Source organism: Puccinia triticina, chromosome 17A (genome assembly GCF_026914185.1).
Source record: "Puccinia triticina chromosome 17A, complete sequence".
Lineage (NCBI taxonomy): Eukaryota > Fungi > Basidiomycota > Pucciniomycetes > Pucciniales > Pucciniaceae > Puccinia > Puccinia triticina.
Window position 1 is genome coordinate 4,075,148 of NC_070574.1, and position 17,899 is coordinate 4,093,046.

The 17,899-nt window shown below is 47.0% G+C and overlaps 5 protein-coding genes across 5 annotated transcripts; 3 read left to right on the plus strand and 2 right to left on the minus strand.

The window, feature by feature from the left end:
* Nucleotides 1–688: 688 nt before the first annotated feature.
* PtA15_17A394 (uncharacterized protein) lies at nucleotides 689–2,599 on the minus strand (the record flags this gene model as incomplete). Its single annotated transcript, XM_053164506.1, has 5 exons — nucleotides 689–756; nucleotides 878–1,525; nucleotides 1,583–1,629; nucleotides 1,704–2,362; nucleotides 2,444–2,599. 5 exons carry the CDS (start codon nucleotides 2,597–2,599, stop codon nucleotides 689–691), a joined length of 1,578 nt encoding a protein of 525 aa, XP_053028467.1.
* Nucleotides 2,600–2,723: 124 nt separating this feature from the next.
* Nucleotides 2,724–5,597, minus strand: PtA15_17A395 (uncharacterized protein; the record flags this gene model as incomplete). Its single annotated transcript, XM_053164507.1, has 11 exons — nucleotides 2,724–2,885; nucleotides 2,949–3,161; nucleotides 3,241–3,365; nucleotides 3,436–3,526; nucleotides 3,593–3,663; nucleotides 3,767–3,912; nucleotides 4,039–4,188; nucleotides 4,270–4,531; nucleotides 4,618–4,712; nucleotides 4,892–4,970; nucleotides 5,057–5,597. The coding sequence occupies 11 exons, from the start codon at nucleotides 5,595–5,597 to the stop codon at nucleotides 2,724–2,726; spliced, it is 1,935 nt and encodes a 644-aa protein (XP_053028468.1).
* Nucleotides 5,598–5,882: 285 nt separating this feature from the next.
* PtA15_17A396 (uncharacterized protein) lies at nucleotides 5,883–7,388 on the plus strand (the record flags this gene model as incomplete). Its single annotated transcript, XM_053164508.1, has 7 exons — nucleotides 5,883–5,963; nucleotides 6,031–6,184; nucleotides 6,290–6,406; nucleotides 6,499–6,717; nucleotides 6,804–6,937; nucleotides 7,015–7,113; nucleotides 7,215–7,388. The coding sequence occupies 7 exons, from the start codon at nucleotides 5,883–5,885 to the stop codon at nucleotides 7,386–7,388; spliced, it is 978 nt and encodes a 325-aa protein (XP_053028469.1).
* Nucleotides 7,389–8,702: 1,314 nt separating this feature from the next.
* PtA15_17A397 (uncharacterized protein) lies at nucleotides 8,703–9,965 on the plus strand (the record flags this gene model as incomplete). The annotated part of the gene is made up of 1 exon (XM_053164509.1): nucleotides 8,703–9,965. The coding sequence occupies one exon, from the start codon at nucleotides 8,703–8,705 to the stop codon at nucleotides 9,963–9,965; it is 1,263 nt and encodes a 420-aa protein (XP_053028470.1).
* Nucleotides 9,966–17,091: 7,126 nt separating this feature from the next.
* PtA15_17A398 (uncharacterized protein) lies at nucleotides 17,092–17,477 on the plus strand (the record flags this gene model as incomplete). Its single annotated transcript, XM_053164510.1, has 2 exons — nucleotides 17,092–17,353; nucleotides 17,416–17,477. 2 exons carry the CDS (start codon nucleotides 17,092–17,094, stop codon nucleotides 17,475–17,477), a joined length of 324 nt encoding a protein of 107 aa, XP_053028471.1.
* Nucleotides 17,478–17,899: the final 422 nt, after the last annotated feature.

Below are 17,899 nucleotides of genomic sequence, written 5' to 3' on the forward strand. Positions count from 1 at the left end.
GTACCCAGTTTTCAGTAAGCAGATCTTATTCTCATGAACTATCCCAGACAGCTTTGTCCAAGCAGTTGTCAGACAGACTTTGTCCAGCCAGTTTAGGATGGACCCAGAAGAAATTTACAAAACTTTTGGACACATTTTAAGGTGTTTACCAAGATTTTTTCAAAAAATTGATAAATTGGACCAATTGACTGATGTCACCTGCTGCTGTGCATCTTACCAAAATTTTAAAATTTTGTTCATAAAGGCCTTAAATTTGGCTCCAAAGTTTAGTAAAATTCAATTGTGAACCCCCCTAATGTATAAAAGTTACAAAAATATATGCACTAATGCTCCATAAAAGGAAAAAAAAAAAAAAAACCAGGGACAAGAAATACATAGTTTAGCATAACATCAAATAGTATTTATCATGATAACATACTGAGTTCAAATTAAAATTTAATGAATCATTGAGAGTCCTAATACATTATAAATCATTGGGTTAGTGAAAGGCTGTGGAAGGAATGATTAAATAAAAGGGTATTACTCGTTGATGATGGTGGTGATATAAGTGTGTGCATGGCAGGCACCAGGAAAGAAAAAGCATACATTTGTTCTGCTTTCTGGGACGCGAGGGGAAGGGCAAGAAGAGTGAGTGGGGGATGGTGGCAAGAAGAGAGGTGAAACGGACAAGGATGGAGGTATGAGGTGGTTAATCTTCCGGGGCAGGCAGGCCAGGGTCGAGAGAGTAACGGTGGATGCGGCTGGGTCTGATCGGCACTGAGTCACGCGTGGATCGTTGGAGGATGAACATGTGTGAACAAGATGGAAGGAATCGTCAGTGATCTCGAGGGTCTCTCCAACACACAAGAATAATATGGCGAGAGAAAGGGACTCAAACGGATCCACCGAAGCGGTTGCCGACCCATGACACTCTGCCAATTGGCGGTATAGAACCTGCGCCAATCGCGATCTAGAAGGGATGTATGACTGGAGGGTGGGAGGGTATGGATAGGCGAGGGTGAAGAGGGGCTGGGCTGGGGCCGGGGATAGAGATGGTTGAGGAGGAAGGATTTGCGGTGGAGGGTGAAGCGGGTGTGGATGATTCTGCGAAGTTTTCTGCGGAAGAAGAAGGCGGATATCCGGGAGCGATAGTTAACGGACGAAGAATTCTGGTGATGGTGGACATCGGGGAAGGCATGGAGGATCTGTCGGAGGAGCTCGGCCTTGAACTTGCGGTCGGCCATGTGCTCGAGGGTGGTGAGGCCGTGGATGAGCAGATGCAGATGGGTGACCAGCAGCGAGCTGATGAAAAGCACGAACACCCCCGCGATTATCGCTGCTGAAAGCACCTCCCGTGCTGTACTTTCCGCCAACGTTGCCATCCCTCCCACAGCTTGGCCCTCTTCCTCCAAGCCTCGCAGCTCGCGCGTTCCGAATAGATCACTCTTCGTTCCATTCGTACTCTGTCTATCTTCGACTAGCTTGACTGTCATGACTATAAAGACCGTGACACAGTACATGGACGACCATTGCAGGAAATTCAAAACTGTGATAGTCGTGTCAGTTTGGTTTGGAGCAAAAGAGCCACCTCTTGCAGACTGACAGAATTTGTAATTGTAGGCCCCCACACATCTGCCTACCCATGGACAGCTGTTTGTAAATAACAAAAGTCAGAGCGGGGTGTGCATGAGGACAAGAAAATAGGCCGAAAGGAAGAGACAAACTGGTGGTCCATCTTGAGCACGCAAGCGTTACAGCGTCTGCAATGATGGGATCGAGGGGGCTTGAAGGACCTGCATCGTTTACAGAACTTGGGATCGGTCGTGTTTGCAGGGGGATATTGATCATCGAGGTAGATGGTGAACTGGTTGGTGCAGAACTGGATGAAGGCCGGGTTAGTTTCGAGGGTGTGGATTGCTCTGCTGATTGATGATTTCCGTGTTCGGAGAAGACGGGCGAGGAACGGTCTGGTGGAGCTGGATGGGGTGGGCTCCTTTTGGGCTTGGTCTTGGCTGGGCGAAGCGAGGCTATCCCTGGGGTGTGCAGAGGGTGGTATGAAGACTGGGGATGGTTTGGATGGTTCTTCTGGGCGTCCCTCCGGGCTCGCTGGCCGTGGCGGCTGGGATGATGATGATGATGCTGATGATGCTGATGGTGATGAGGGCAGGTTGTTGGTCTTGGTATGGTCGGTGTCCGAGCTGGTTTGGTGGGTGGCAGCCTGGTGGACGAAGAGGGTTGGGCTGGGGGCTTCTGAGGGGGTGCTGTCTGCGTTCTGCTGGCTCTCGCCGGGCGGTGGCTGGGGTGGGGGGCTGTTTGGGGTGAGGATGTTGTGGTGGGTGGGTGGTGGGTAGCCTGGCGGGGTGAGGAGGATCCTGAGGTAGGACTGATTTGTTTTGGGATGTGGTAGTTAGTTAGTTAGTTGTTTAGTTGGTTATGGCTAGTTAGTCTGTGGCTCGGGACTCACCCAGAGGGAGAGGATGGCGAGCAGGTTGATGATGATAGTCGGGGTCTTGCTGTGCTGGCTGGCTGTGCTGAGGGTGACGAGCTCCAAGTAGGCGAAGCTGGAGAGGACGAGCGAGACGAGGAAGTGGTTCTTGATGAAGTGGGTGGTCTTCTTCATGGTTCCAGATGGGAAATCATTTTTTAATTAAATATTTAAATATAGTAAAGGATCGAACAACTTGGAGTTACATAAGATGTGCTATAGCAAAAAAAAAAACAAAAAACAACCGCAGCACAATGTTTTAGCAGCCACCGCCTGCATGCTCTCGGACCACCGCCAGCATCCCATCGAGGTAAGCATCGATGGCCAGCCGCTGATGATCCCCCCCGGATGATCTACAGCCAACAGCAACCCTGGCATGAGCCAGCAGGGGCAAGCGTCTCAACGAGCGACCAGACATACCCTGTGAAGAAAACACACACACACATAAACAACCACCAACCAACGCCACGAACAAAGTACTCACACTGGCTGCCTCTGCGATAGCCAGCAAGCGCAAGGACGCGTCGCGTATCCGCTTGGAACCAACCAGGCTGGCTTGCTGAGTAGCACCTGGATGGGTATTGTCGCCTGTGGAGCGTCGGACTGCTCGACTCGAACCAGGATCATCCGCATTCGCTGGGGCCCAGTCAGACAACTGGTCACCAGACATCACTGCTTCCTTGTAATCTAAGAATTTCTGCCCAAGCCATCCGTCATCATTAGAGCCCATCAGATCAGTCGCTCACTTCTCTCTGTCTTATCAAGGAAATACGCACCCGTGCTGTCAGGATTTTGGTCTGCACTAACTCCTTCAAACATGTGCGTAGGATCCAGTAAACCGCCTCAGGAGAGGGCAATCCAATATACTGCTTAATATCCGCTCGATCCAGAAACGCATCATCTAAAATCACAACGATCCAGCTTCAATCTCTGAAACATCCCTCACCCTCCAAAGAAAGAAAAATACCGACCGATTGAGCCTGTTAAGTTCGAAGTAGTCAGGACCAAGATGTTCTTATAATGTCTGAGCTTATCCAAAGCCGTCAGCAATGAATTCACAGCCTATAGAAACATGGCGGGCATGATGAGCGTTCTAGTAAGCCTAAGATATGGAGCTCAGAGACGTACCCGCAAGGCATCGCTTGGTTCACTTCCTGAGGCCCCAGAGGAGCGTGAACCAGCAAGACTTTCGACTTCATCTAGAGACAAAGCAAGTATTCCAAGTGTTGATGATGAGCTCTCAACAGAGCGACAAGAAAAGTCTCCGCAAAGAGAGCCAGAGAGAGAGAGAGAGAGACCTACCGATGAGAACCAAGACGAAGACGTCGGCGTTCTCGGCGATCTGCTCAATCTTTGTAAACAGGCTGTTGACCAACTTGCCGCTCTCACTGAACCATTTAGAAAACAGCGAGTGGGAATTGATCTCGACAAGCTCGGTCTTCTGGTATCTGCGTCGACCACCCGCTTCATCAGTCCAACCCCCGATGATCTCCATACCCCTGTCGGCTCCCCCTCCCACACACACACACACACACACACACACATCTGATCACCCAAGAGAGATAGTCACGCACATTTCTGATAGCCGGATCGACACCTTCTGGGCAAGTGCTTTGCATAACGACGTCTTCCCCGTTCCTGGTGGACCATGAAGTAAAACTAATCGATGCCAGGCTATCAGGTTCGGGTTCACGTTTTGCTCGGCAAAGATAATCGAAGAATAGCTGGTAGATCGTCAACATCTATCAGTATAATGAGATGTTTTTTTATTTTTATTTTTTTGAAAGGATCAAAGAAAATCTGACATGTAGTTGAGCAGCTTAGTCTTCAAGCCTTCCTCGTAGATCAGACTCTCCCAAATCCCCTCGCATCGGTTCGCGGGCAGCTCGATCCGAGAAGCCGCGACATCACCGCCCTCGTCGTCGGGCTCGGGCTCGTGGCCGAGCTCGGAGGTGTCGGTCGGATTGGCACAGAGCATCGCGATCCTGTCTTCCCCTTCCGCCGGCAGCTCGTAAACATGGATATGTAGACTCACCGCCTGGATCGCCACTAGTCTCGTCCCTTGGCCTGTCAGCATCGATTCATTCGTGCGGAGATCATTTGTTAATATCGTTCATCATGGTTTTCGGCTTCACAATCGATCCACTACTTACCACTTTCTGCACAGTAAACACTGTATACTTCATTCACTAGGAACTTGATGTCTTCCCATCCAGGCACAAAAGAATGAGTTTCCAGTGTAGTAAAACTTGATTTTATTTTAATACATCAAAAACAAAATTGACCCCCCACAACACAGCCAAAAAAAAAAAAAAAAAAAAAAAACAATGTAAACATTTTTTTTTTTTTTCAAAGGAAGAGGGTTCCCCAATTACTATAAATATACCGCTTAGAGCGGAAGATATAGAAGATGATAGACTGACTGACTTATCAGTAATGTATCGTCCGATCGTCCGCCGTACAGTATCGTACAAGATGGTCGAATTGGAACGAAGTCTGACTTCAACTGGAGTACACACCAAATAAAATGTGAGCGGGCAGATCAATAAGGGGAAGGCATGAAGAGCAGGCCAAGGGTCTAGGAAGACAGACTATGGAGAGAGTGTTTGATTTCAGTAGTTTCTTGGTCTTGGTCATCATCATCATCGTCTTCTTCTTCTTCTTCGATCAGGGGACGCTTGGGTGTTAGTCGTTGATGTTCGTTGTCCGAGTTACTCTCCAGCTCGTCGTTTTCAAGTTCCCCGCTGACCTCATTGATGAACAGACTTTCGGACTGAGCATCTAGTTCGACGCCATCGACGTTGGCGAGTTCGGCCGAGTCATCGGTGGGCGCGGGCTCGACGGGGGTGGAGAAAGTGCTAGCCATCGCGGGAACGTCTGGGACGGAGGTGATGATGTGGGGGAGAGAGCTGCCCTGGAGTAGAGGGGATGGCTGGGCGAGCTCGACGTCTCGCTTCCGCTTGGCTGAGCCGTTTGGTGGCTCGTTGCTCGGCTCCTGCTGGCTGACCGCCGCGCTGTAGGTGTGCTGTGGCTCGTTCGGGCTTCGTGCCGTTGGCTCCGGCTGTGGCGTTCGTATTACACGGCTTGGTGGTGGGGGGGATGGGGCCAGAAGGACTTTGCAGTTCCGATCCATGAAGTGATATGTCTTTGTATTTTGGATGTGTTCGTGTTTCGGATATGTATTCCTTCGCAATTATGGACATGCATTCGGCTCTTCGTCGCTGGCTTGGATCGAGATCGGCATGATGCCCGCCAGTTTTCTGTGTTGGTCAAGAAGCGTGTTCGCTCACCAATCGGCCTTTTCCTTGTGTCGATGGCCTGCTTCAGCTTGTCAGCTGGCTTGCCGATTCGCTAAGTTGGCGAAGACATCGGTAGTCTTGCAGGCTGAGACCACACCACACAGTCTTGAGCAAGAACCATGTCAGACTCACCGGCAGAATTTCTGCCCACGAAGCTACTGGCCGAGAAACACATCGAGTATATCCAATCACTCGATCAAGTTGAGCAACACCAATCTCCCATTCACCGAGTCCGACTGACTGACTGGCTGACAACATCTGCTATAGAACCGGAATAGCTTGGCGTATCATCTCACGGAGCATCTACGGATGAATGGCGTCTATTGGGGTCTCGCCTCGACCTTACTACTCGACCGTCCGGACGGATTGCCGAGGCAGGAGATGATCGACTGGGTGATGAGCTGCTGGGAGCCAGAATCGGGTGGGCGCTTTCTGCCAGCCACGATCACATCAAGTAATCCACTCTTTCCAACGAGCCTGCTCGCCACTGATCCATTTCTCCATCAATCTTTCGTCTTCCCTCAAGGTGGCTTCAGACCCCATCCTGGCCACGACCCTCACATCCACTCCACCCTGAGTGCTATCCAAATCTTAACGATGCAGAACGCTATCGATGTGCTGGAAAAACCCAAGGTGATCGATTGTTAGTCCGTTTTATATCAGAACTCATTCCGCCAAACCAGCCTGATGAGCCATGTTCTGTTCTTATCCCGCTTGATTTTCAAATTTGAGGAGATATCCTTTCGCTCTTCGATCCGGAAAGAGGGTCCTTCTCGGGCGATAGCTGGGGCGAAACCGATGCCCGATTCTCGTACTGTGCAGTCTCTGGACTAGCCCTGCTGGGTGGATTGGAAAGGCTGGATCGCGAGCGGGTGGTCGGATTCATCTCGCGATGCCAGAACTTTGACGGCGGCTTTGGGATGGTCGAGGGGGCTGAATCACATGCTGCGTATGGTCAGTCTGGTCCCCCTTTATTTTATTTTTTTATAATCTTCCCGTCTCGCCCGTCCGCTGAATTGACTCGATCTCTCTCCCGACAGTGTGGACATGTGTTGGCACATTGGCCATTCTCGGTAGACTGGATATGGTAGACAAAAATACCTTGGGATGGTGGCTTAGTGAGCGACAGGTCCCGAACGGAGGATTAAACGGACGCCCTGAAAAATTGGAAGACGTGAGCTCTTACTGTACTGTCTGAGCTCCTTGAGGAGTATCCAATCGGATCTCTCATGTTTGATTTGGTTTCTCTAGGTCTGCTACTCCTGGTGGGCTCTTGCTTCCTTGGTCATCATCGGCAAAGCCGAATGGATCGACCGATCAAAACTTACCTCATTCATCTTGTCCTGCCAAGTTGAGTGAATTTTAATGATCTTTGCCACCATTATTTCTACAATACGAGTTGCTAATTTTTAACCCAATTCGCGTTCTTCCCCTTCTCCAAATTTTCACAGGATCCTGATTCCGGTGGAATAGCTGATCGGCCAGGTGACATGCCCGATGTCTGGCACACCGTGTTCGGCCTGGCGGGCCTGTCTATGCTGGGATATGAAGGACTGAAACCGGTCGACCCAGTGTTCTGTATGCCTGCTCAGTTCACCAAAGGATTGGTTGAAGAAAACTCTTAGGATAGCAATATTGGTAAACATCATGATGTTGCTCCTTCTTCAGCCGCTATTTCCTAGGCACTATTTTTTTCAAGGCTCATTCGCAAACAGTAGTGGATCGTTGTATCCGAAATTTCAACTGAGTTGGAAGCCCCTAGTCCCCAAAAAAGATTTACCAGGGCTCACATCTTACAACATGGATCGTTGCATTTTTTCTTTAGTTCACAGAAGTGTAGCCTGTTACTTATATTGGGTTCGGGTAGCTTTTTGTTTCTTTTCGTAATTTGTACGGCAGACCGGCAGTGTGCGCTCTTCTCAACCCCAATCATGGACTTCGGATATGAATTCTACTCTCTTCATTCATGCCTGGACACCATGCCCAATAATTTCTCATAAAAAGGGAAAACAGGACAGGAGCACGAGCATGTCTCAAGAATCAGGTGATGCTGAATCCCCCAACTTTTGACTCTGTAATTGTATGAGGGAGAGCTTGTATATGAGAATTTGCGACGAGCTGAATGAAGTGTATTTTAGCACAAATCGCTCACCCGTCCATGCCTAGTTATATTTGTCTGGCCGAGTCCCTTCTACTGTTCCTTTTGTTTGACGCGTATGAGATCACCTTACATAAAGTTGGAATCCGAGTATGAGCGGCCTGTCTGTTTCTGGTTTGGACACTTGGTGGCCACAGCTAGTCAGAGCGGCATCTGAGAAACATGCCACCCTGTATTTTACTGCCTGAGGCATGCAAGGTGGTTGGTACCAAGACCCGGGAAACATGTGGGCGCTATGTTTCTGTTCTTGAGACAACATGCTGATCAGCAAGAACGGCATCGGAGAGACATATTGATTGCTGGCCAGTTCCGTTCAAACCCATAAGAGTCGGCTGTTGCTAAAGGTCAATACAGAAATACAAGGTCACATCTTCAGCATACTAAAACAAAGACCTTGTCAGAGCAGGGCAAGTCGGCTCGAAATATGTAGACTGACCGGTACACGGTCTCGATGAAGCTGTTCTTGGCTCGACCGACGCCATCCAAGCCGGTTATGACGCACCCAAAGCTAGGCCGTCCCTTGAACATGCCGGGCAGTGGGGCACCCTGGAGTTGCGCTCAACTCCGTGAAGACAGCTGGCGAGCTTAGACGTTATAACCTCCACCAATTGATCCGAATGTCTCGCAGTCCTGAACCCGCTGCCACTAGAAGCATCATTCACACTCTACTCACAAGTTTGGTTAACCGAAAAGACAACTCAGAAGCGTTCAATTTTTCTCCGCTCTTGCCTTGCAAAGCTCATCTTAACCGCAATCACTTTATTTACATATTTGCATCAAGATGAAGCTGCGTCTGGCTACTTTGCTGGTTTCATTGGTACTTGCTGGTAGCCCACTTGCAAAACCCTTGTTTCTTCACTCGGACGCTGCGGCCCCGCAGGAAGCTGCTGCACGAACGTATGCAGATTACCCGCAAATGTACGAATCTGCGAGGGAACAATACCCCCCAAAATCAATTGCTGATGTTCAACACCCATCGCTGCTTCGTGATTCATTATCAACTAAAACAAATGGGCTTGAGCCTAAGGAAGAAAGCACCGAACTCGTCTTTTTAGAGGGTCTAGATGATCCAGCTGCACCGGGATTGGGTCACATGACACTCAAGATCTGCTGGGGAGATCTGATTCCCGAACCCAAGGATCTAAAAAAGCTCTACCAAACCTTCGTATACAAGGACGGCGCGCAAAATGAACATCATCTTTTCAAAGCAGTCGTTTTTCATAGCAGGGATCGCAAGCTTGCTGCACTGCACATTCAAAGCCTCTCTGACAGACCAATACGCTTCAAGCTATGGCTTCCCCGCAGGCGCCCTAAAACTCACCCCGACTGGGACGTACCAGTCCACGCAGACGCAGGGATATACAAACCTACTTACACAGAGGAAACGATACTTCTTCCCAAAACGAAGCGTACCATTTCGATCGAACCGGATCTGAGGTGGCCACACAGAAACGGCCCTACGATATTTGTCATGGGATGTCTCGAACCAGGCGAGTGGGATCAGTTCGTGGAACAACTTTACTTCAACAAGTTGGCCGAACTGCAGCGCCAGTTACAGGCTGCGGGACCCGTCAGACTTAGCCTGCCCGGGGTCGCGCCGGAGTCGGGTCGGGTTGTCAGCCCATCTCAAAGCATTCAGGAATTACGTTCGGGTCCGGTTTCCCCAGCATCCTCTGACTCTTCCCTCTCATGGCTAGACCTGAAGTACGGTGAGGAAAACGGATTTTATCCAAGTCGATTTGCTCCCGAGACGGGCAATGGCCGCAGTCCAAATCGGCCAGCTCCAATCGCACGCCCTAAACCCGCCAAACTCATTCCGCAGTCAGATCGGGTCGTCAGTCAATTTCAAAGCAGTCGGGAATCGCATTCGGGCCCGGTTTCCCCAGAATCCCCAGAATCCCCCTCATGGCTAGGCCATGAGTATGGGGAGGATCTTGGTATGTATCCAAGCCTATTTGTTCCCCCAAAGGGCAATGGTCACATTCAAAATCAGCTAGGTCCAATTAGAAGACCCAGGTTCACTGAAGAAGAGATCAACTATTAATTTACCACAAGTTCCATTTTTCACTCGTGTGGATTTTTCTTGACCCAGATCAATTCTATAATCTTTTATCACATTTTTCTTCACTGAAAATTTCACTAAGTTTTGCTTTCTGTCTCAACACTTTATCAAATGATTTGAATCTTGTCTCCAAGTTTTTCTTTCTTGCATGGTATTAAGTACTTTGGAATCCTAATTTTAAATACGTACCTCACTTCATTTTTCCATTTTTTTGCTGTGTTTACTACAAGCATAGACCACATAAACTCCAGATCTTCTATACTTCTGGATAATTTGGGTTGAAAAATAACCACTCAATCATACTTGGATTTTGGATGGAAGATAAATAGAATATTGTGAGAATTCCAGTCAAGGCAGACAGTACTGACTTCACAAAGTGAGGAAGGTGCTGCTAGCTCAACCAGCTGCAACATGCGGTAAGGAAAGCTTAACCATATCCGCAGTCCAAAAAGACAGCACCATGCGGGCCAAAAAAACTTATCTCAATCTCCTTCACTGTTGAAATGGCCCAAGAAGGGTGCAATGGCACAGTTTCTATGAACAAGGACTGTATTTTAAGATGAGCAGGAGCTAGCTCAGAAGCAGGAGCTAGCTCAGAGAGATGCATCAGTCTACAGGGATCTCTCCTCTATACAACTGGTGGGAAGAGAGAAAGAGGTGAGTGGCTTACCCAAGGGTGGGCTGTTACATTACCCGTAATTGGGAATGTAACATTACTTTATCTGGTAGTGAGAGATATCTTAATTTTAGTTACAATATCTGCCACAGACAAAGGGCTCTTTTTTCTAGTTACATTACCCAGATGTTTCCAACAAAATGGGTTGCGTTACAGATTTGCCCAATTTTGGGTAACTTAGCCGTAACTTTCCAAGGGAGATGACTATTTGTGGCCATTTTGTTCAATGTGAGTACTAAAAGTTTTCAAGCAACTGAAAATTTTATTTCTTTATTTTAATATCTTGTATTTACAATTTAGAATTAAAATAAAGAAAAGCATGGGCTTTGAGTTTACCTGAAAGCAGCACGAGATTGTGCAGGGCTTGGGGTTCTTCTGGTTAAGTTGCTGAGCTATGGAGCTATGAGTCTTGCAATAGTGGGATTCAAAGTAGACCCGCGCATGCCACTTGCAAGGCAAGGCAAGCTGGCGTTCAACTCAAATGTTGAATGTTGGCTTGCAGTCTCCCCGCAAAACTGGGTTATGCAAAGTGACCTGCATGCACGCGCGGGTCTACTTTGAAACCCCCTAATGTGCAACAAGGTTCGGTCAAGTCTGATTGTGATGATTTAAATTAAAACATTACACTATTAGCTCTTCTGCCCGTGCATAGCTTTGGTTCTGATTGCTTCTGTGCTTACCAATGCAGGGACCGGTTATCTGAATAACCTGGTCTTATCCTGTCTATACGGGTGGGCTGGTTCTGGAGGATCTGCTCATAAAATGTTATTTGCTTGAGTCAGCTCTATCTTTGTTTCTCTCTCTTGAATCTCAAGGGAGAGAACTGCTCACCTTGTTTTTTGGTGCTGCCCGTAATCCTGTTGAGGAGGGTGTTTCTGGTCTGGTCTGCGATACAATCAGGCAGGCTTCTGTTGAGATAAAGTAGGTTAGCTTTTGCTTCAACTTTAATCTCTTCTTTCTTCCTGCTGACTTACCCGGAGGCGTGCTTCGGCTGTTGTCTTTCTGTTGCGTTGACCGTTAAGGTTCTGGCGTCTGCTAGCGTCAGAGTCAGGCTTGTCAGCGGCTATCTGGGTTAGGGTTTTGGGGCTGGACTGCAAGAGGGCTTACCTCTCATTGCAGCTGGGCTTTGGCTTGGGTCTGGCTGTGCTAGCTTCCACGGGGGTTGCTGCGCCCGTTCTAGGTCTGTATTCCTACAAGTACATACTGGGATCAAGTTGATGTAAAAAAGCCACTAATGTTTCTGCCCAGGGTGTCAGGTCATAACAGGTGCACAGTGAGGAATTGAACCCGCAACCTGCATGTTGCAAAACATACCAGAGGCAAGCACTAAGAGCATCCACATCAGTCGCGGATTAAGGGAGGATTAGCGTAACTAATCCTCCTTGGCAACCGCATTGGGTCCAATTTAATTGGACTAAACTCCTCCCGGGAGTACGATTTGGAGTAAGCAGGAGTAAAGTTACTCTTTGCTAATCCTGGGAGTAAGCGCTGCATGCATACACTCCTCCCCACCCAAAAGTAGCACAAAACACAGCTTACATAAGCTGTAGGTGCATACAACATACTTACACATCTTTTTATCCCACACCAATGCGGTTGCCGGCCGGGATTAGCGCTAATCCGGGAGTAAGCAGATCTGTTATTCCTTGAGTTACACCCGCACCAATGCAGATGCTCTACTTATTACTATCAATCAAATGAACAACTTTTTAAAACTTCTTCAATTTTCACCCCAAAAAAGTTACATTATCCAAAACCTCCCAAATTCAAAATAAAAAAAGTTAATTAATGTTATGTTACTCAAAAAAACATTATGTTACCCAAATGGCTAATTTGGATAGCTAAATAAAATTCACAGTATCCAATTAGCCCTCCGCAACATACCATAACATAACTGCCCACCCTTGGCTTACCTAGCTCAGAGAGATGTGTCCGTCTACAGGGATCTGTTGTGTAATCTAGTGATGACTATGTGACGGCTTTGTGAGGCCCTTACATCCACATCCTTTTTCTCTAGACAAATTCAAAGGATGAATGATTGAGCAAACCAACACTGCTCAAATAGCAGGCAAAGTCGAGTGCTTGTATCCAAGGCTAGGCTAAAAAAGAAATAGTAAACTGACAGAGTAATTACGGTTCTGATATATATAAAAAACCTTTCTCCTCAGTTGTTTTGCCAAAGCTCATCAAGGCAGACACTAAGAGCCAAAAGGCCCTAGCTAAGTAGGGAGGCTAAGGCCCTATAGATAAAGAAAAAAGAGCATGTTCTGATGCGGCTCACTTGATCAAAGATTCACATAAGCCAATTTGTGGAAAACGGAATGTTTCAACTTATAATTCTTCCTTTTCTATCCTTAAAAGTAGAGAGAGCCTGTATTCCTAAGTTCTTGCTTTTAGGTAAAATTCATTTCCCAACCTACTGTTTTTGTGCAGTTTGTTAATATGTATCTAACTAGAAATAAATTTTATAGTATCTTGAAATCTTTCACATATGACCAAGCCCAATGAGGAAGTTTTTTTTATAAGGTTTGACTTTTATCTTTTTCAATGCAGTTGTAGGAAGTAGTAGTACATCAAGCGTGTCTGGGCAGATGCCCCAGTCCTGCATGGCCAAGCACCACCGGGGGTTTGGGGTGTGCCCAGGGGGCTTGATTGGGGAGGTCGGGCGGGCAGCTGATCTTGGCACCTACCCAAGTGCTGCTTTGGGATCATTGCGGAACATCAGTATCTAGACTGGTGTGTGTACTGGCCAGCGGATGTGTCAATATCAAGGGCCAATCAAACTTGTGAAGTCCCTCTTCTGCGGGGGGGGGGGGGGGCAGCCCTGGTCGCGGAGCTACCCCTCCAAAGGACGGACTTGCGTCTAAAACCAACTCAAAACCGTGTCACGGTTGGCCAGTTTTGGTGTAGCCAACTTTTGGACGGCTGCACCTACTGTACATGGGTCAGCCTAAATGCACTCCAAAAATTTACTTCATGCACTCCACATTTTTGGCTTTGGGGAATGGGTACTCCAAAAATATTGGAGTGCTGTGATTTTGCAATCCAAATTCATGGAGTCTCCATATGGGCACTCCATTTATGCTGGAGTACAGGCCAGGGTAAGCCAAAACTTACCCAAATAAGGGAGTGCAGCTAGATACACTCCAAAAAAAATGGAGTATACACCCAAGCACTCACTTTTTGAGCCAAGGGTTTGGCTATGCACTCCAGTTGGCACAATTTCAACTGGAGTCCCAAGCTTTGGTGAAGCCCCCATCTTGGGTGCTTACATATATGTAAATACCCCTTTCATGTGTGCATGCACTACATCTGTATATGATAGAATGAACCTGGAACCTTGACAAGGGCCAAATTATGAACCTTGATGAACTTGGGTATAGGTCAAAGTATGAACCTGGTTCTTGCATCTCAACTGACAGCAGTTTCTTGAGTTTTTATTTCATAGTTAAATGTTTTCAATTTAAACAATCACCAATAGCTGTCAGGTTTAAATCTCCAGAGAGACATGTTTAACTTTCACCTAAACTTAAAGTGGGAGTGTCTGTCAGCTCATAGATTTAAATTTTAGCCGGATGTTGGTTTACGTCTCTTTTTAAAAGTTGTTTGAACAAACCTTTGTACATTGAGAATACTTCTATTTTGTATCAAGTTGTGTAAAATGCCTCTGAAATTTATGTGTGATCTTTGCTTTAGAGTATTTTATTTAAAAACTTTGAAGATTTGATCAACTCCTTGTTCTTATACCACATAAAACTTGGTAGGGTCAAGACGCATGCACACCCAATAGTTTTGCAACGCAACCACCCTTGATCATTCATATTTTCTTTTCCAAGAAGCTTGGACACATTTGCAAAATTTCATTGGGGGTAGATCCTGGCAGATCCCATATCTTTCATGTTTACTCCACGCTTAGTCTTGACAGGTGTCAGATGAGGCCCAAGGCTAAATCTAATCCCTGAGCCATCATTCTCCAGATGATGGTCAGGGAGTAGACTTTTGGAAAAACAAAGCTCATATTTGGAACCGGAGAGGCTTTGTTACCTTCCCTGCCGCTCACCATGTAGCTAGGCTAACTTAACACAAGTCCCCTCCTTCCGAGGAGGCGCAAAGCGCCTCCAAAGGAGGGACTTGAATATAATGTCCCAAATCTTGCGTGAGCGCAACCAGCCATTTGGCTGGGGAGGGCATTACAACCCCCAAATCACCCACAAGCGCTCTGATTCTGGTCACGTCTCCCAGACCATTGAAAAGCTTGTGATTTTTCGGTATATGTACGGCCCTCAAAGCTCCACATTTCCATAGCATTAGAAAACTGTGGGGATGGATAGGTATTGGGCATTGGAGTGATCCGCCCAATGCAGGCCCAGATAAACTCGGATTGATCCGCTCCTTATGGCATAAATAGCAAAATGCATACATCATAAGCCATAAGCGCCACCAATTGCAAATATGTACATATTTCATTAAAAATACAATTTAATACTTCAAGAGCCGTGGGACTCTCCCTGATCTGACAAGAGTGGAATCCGGCGGGTCATCAAAATCTAATTTCCCAAATGTGCAAGTGCCCTTGCAAAAATAGCTGCTGAGCAGGCCATTTATGGCCAAATTTCCCCCCAAAAAATCCAGCAGATGCTCAAGATGGGCAGCTACAACTGTGCCAAAAGGCATTGAAGAGAGTTCATTTATTTATTTTTAACTTTGTGCTGAGTTTATTTTTTATCATTGAGTGTCCCTTCGGGACGCGGGGTCGGGCCCCCCCGACCCTCCGATCGAGAGGCTTAGTTAAGCTCTGCTGCCCTGATCTGCCCAAACGGAGGGACCGACCGAGCTCAGGACTCACCCCGGGCAAACCCAGGTCATGTGAGCCAAACATGTTGCGCAGTCCTGTAGGCCTTTCAGGTTCTGGAGGACCTGTCACACTTACAGGACAGCTTGCGCGGTACACAGCCTGCAGCTGTCATACAGTCATACATACATATTTACTTACATAAATAAATGATATGCAGGAATTCAACCAAATAACTGCAAGCCGCGGTGATGTCAACACTGCCATAGACCACCATTCAAATTGGACACAACCACATAACTACTATTACACAACAACATCATCACAAGTCATCACAGGCCATCACCTGACATCACACGCGCCAAACACACTACATAGCTTAACAGAAGTCCCCTCCGAGGAGAGTGTGGGGAAAGTTTGACTGTGTATGTAGTTGTTAGCTGGAAAGATGGGAGTGGCAGAGGCAGTTCACCACGGAAGTGGTTAGGCCGTACTCATTGTGGTGAAAGAGGCCGGGCCCAAATGATGGTCAGGCCGCGCACCTCTTCCAACTAAACAAAAAAACCAACAGTCGTTTCAAGCTAGGTTGACCCACACTTGATCAATCCTAGTAGTGAGAGGAGAAGAGGATGCAAGAAAGTTAGTTGTCAGTTTTGAGTGGTGAAAGGGGCCGGGTATGAATTCAGCTCAAGCCAACAGCACCCCTTCCACCAGTAAGTATCAAGTTCCAACAATTTCTTCAAGATCAAGTTGACTTACAGTTGATCAATCCTGGAGGTGAGAGCTCAGAGGAGTGGAGGAGATAGTTATCGTCCACGTTGATTGTTTGAGGGGCTGAAGGCCAGCGAAAAAGATAAGAGGCAGATTCCGGCTGAGTGTGTGGTGTGCGCGCGGTGACTATGTACATATTTTTAATGTGTATGCATAGGTCTGTCATGTAAATACATACATAGTACAGGCTCCTTTTGCTGGGAAAGTGTTGGCTGTTGGTGGGTTTTTGAGGTTATGTGTGTACAGTGTGATATTTGCTGTATGGGCTTGTGTGATGTCTGGTTATGGGAGGTTTTGTCAGCCCTTTTGACTGGTTTTGGTCACCTCTGACACATGATGATGTGCCTAGCAAATTCAGCTGTTGCGCGGTTGTACCGCATGAAAACCTGTCATGCATCTGTGACATGACCCAGGCCGCTGTTTTTTTTTTCGGTGGCGTGCAGGATCACGTAACCTGTTTGGCTTTCATGACCCGTGCTTGCCCGGGGTGACTGTTACACGCTACAATCAAATGAGGGCTGTGGGATATTTAAGCCCGAAGTCTATCTGGAAGCTGAAAATAAATCCATAACATGAAACAAAAAATTACTGAAATTGTCCAAGCTTCTTGGAAAACACAATTACCTTCAGATCGTAAATACTGAATATATGATAATATCTTGTAAAAAGTGATACCTGTGTCCATACCTTAATGCTTTGTTTCAGTATAACGATGCATGAGACCGCATGTGGATGTTCTCGGGAGTTGGTTTGTTCATTCTCACATTTGTCTCTTGTTTTATCGTTCAATCAAATCGAAGATCATGACAGCCATGAGGCATTTAACCATCTTTTTGTGCTCTGCGATGCTTTGGCATGGCCGGACCGCCATGCCGGTCTTGAAATCCAAGCTGCTTACTTTCAGCTTCAACACCAATCCGCTCAAACTGCCTAATGATAGCCGTTTCGCCGATCCAATCATATCCGCAACGAAGGGAGCGCAAACAGAGGTAGCCGAACTCAACGGCAAGAAAGCTCTCAGAGGACTTCTCGTTCGTCCGATTGGAAAAGCTGGTCGGGCATATTTGTATGTCGAGGGGCTAGCTGAGGAAGGCGAAGTTTCCTATGCCATGTGGTTACCATCAGTCGCAAGTTATTTTCTGAGGCCGAGAGGCCTTCCATCTGGAGCTGTACACAGATTTGTCATTGAAAAGTTGGAAACACATCAATCGCCGGTGATTCTAGTGGATGGAGCATTGGCCAGGAAGCAGTCTAGTACAAAATTTAGTCGACCCAACGAAGAGGAACACCTACGCAAAATGCTTCACTTTACCATATTTTCAGATTTTGGTCCGAGACACAAATTCCACTTTCACATACAGGCTGTGAAAGTGATGATTTGTCGATGGTCTCAGCATACTAAACATCGTTGGAATTCTTGCTCAACACCGGCGGAATTCTTTATGGCGATGTTAAATCCAAAAAATCTATACAACAACTTTGCAAAGTTTCATCAAATTCAGAGGGAAACAAGATCCTTTTCTCCTTACCAAAACAGTTAAACACCAAATTCTCTGATAACACTTTGAACACATCCCCCGGATAATCATTGTACATTATGTGCCATCACAAAACCAATTTCAATAGTTAAATCATCAAAATTTTACTCAATTTCTACTCCCACAAGACAGCCCCACA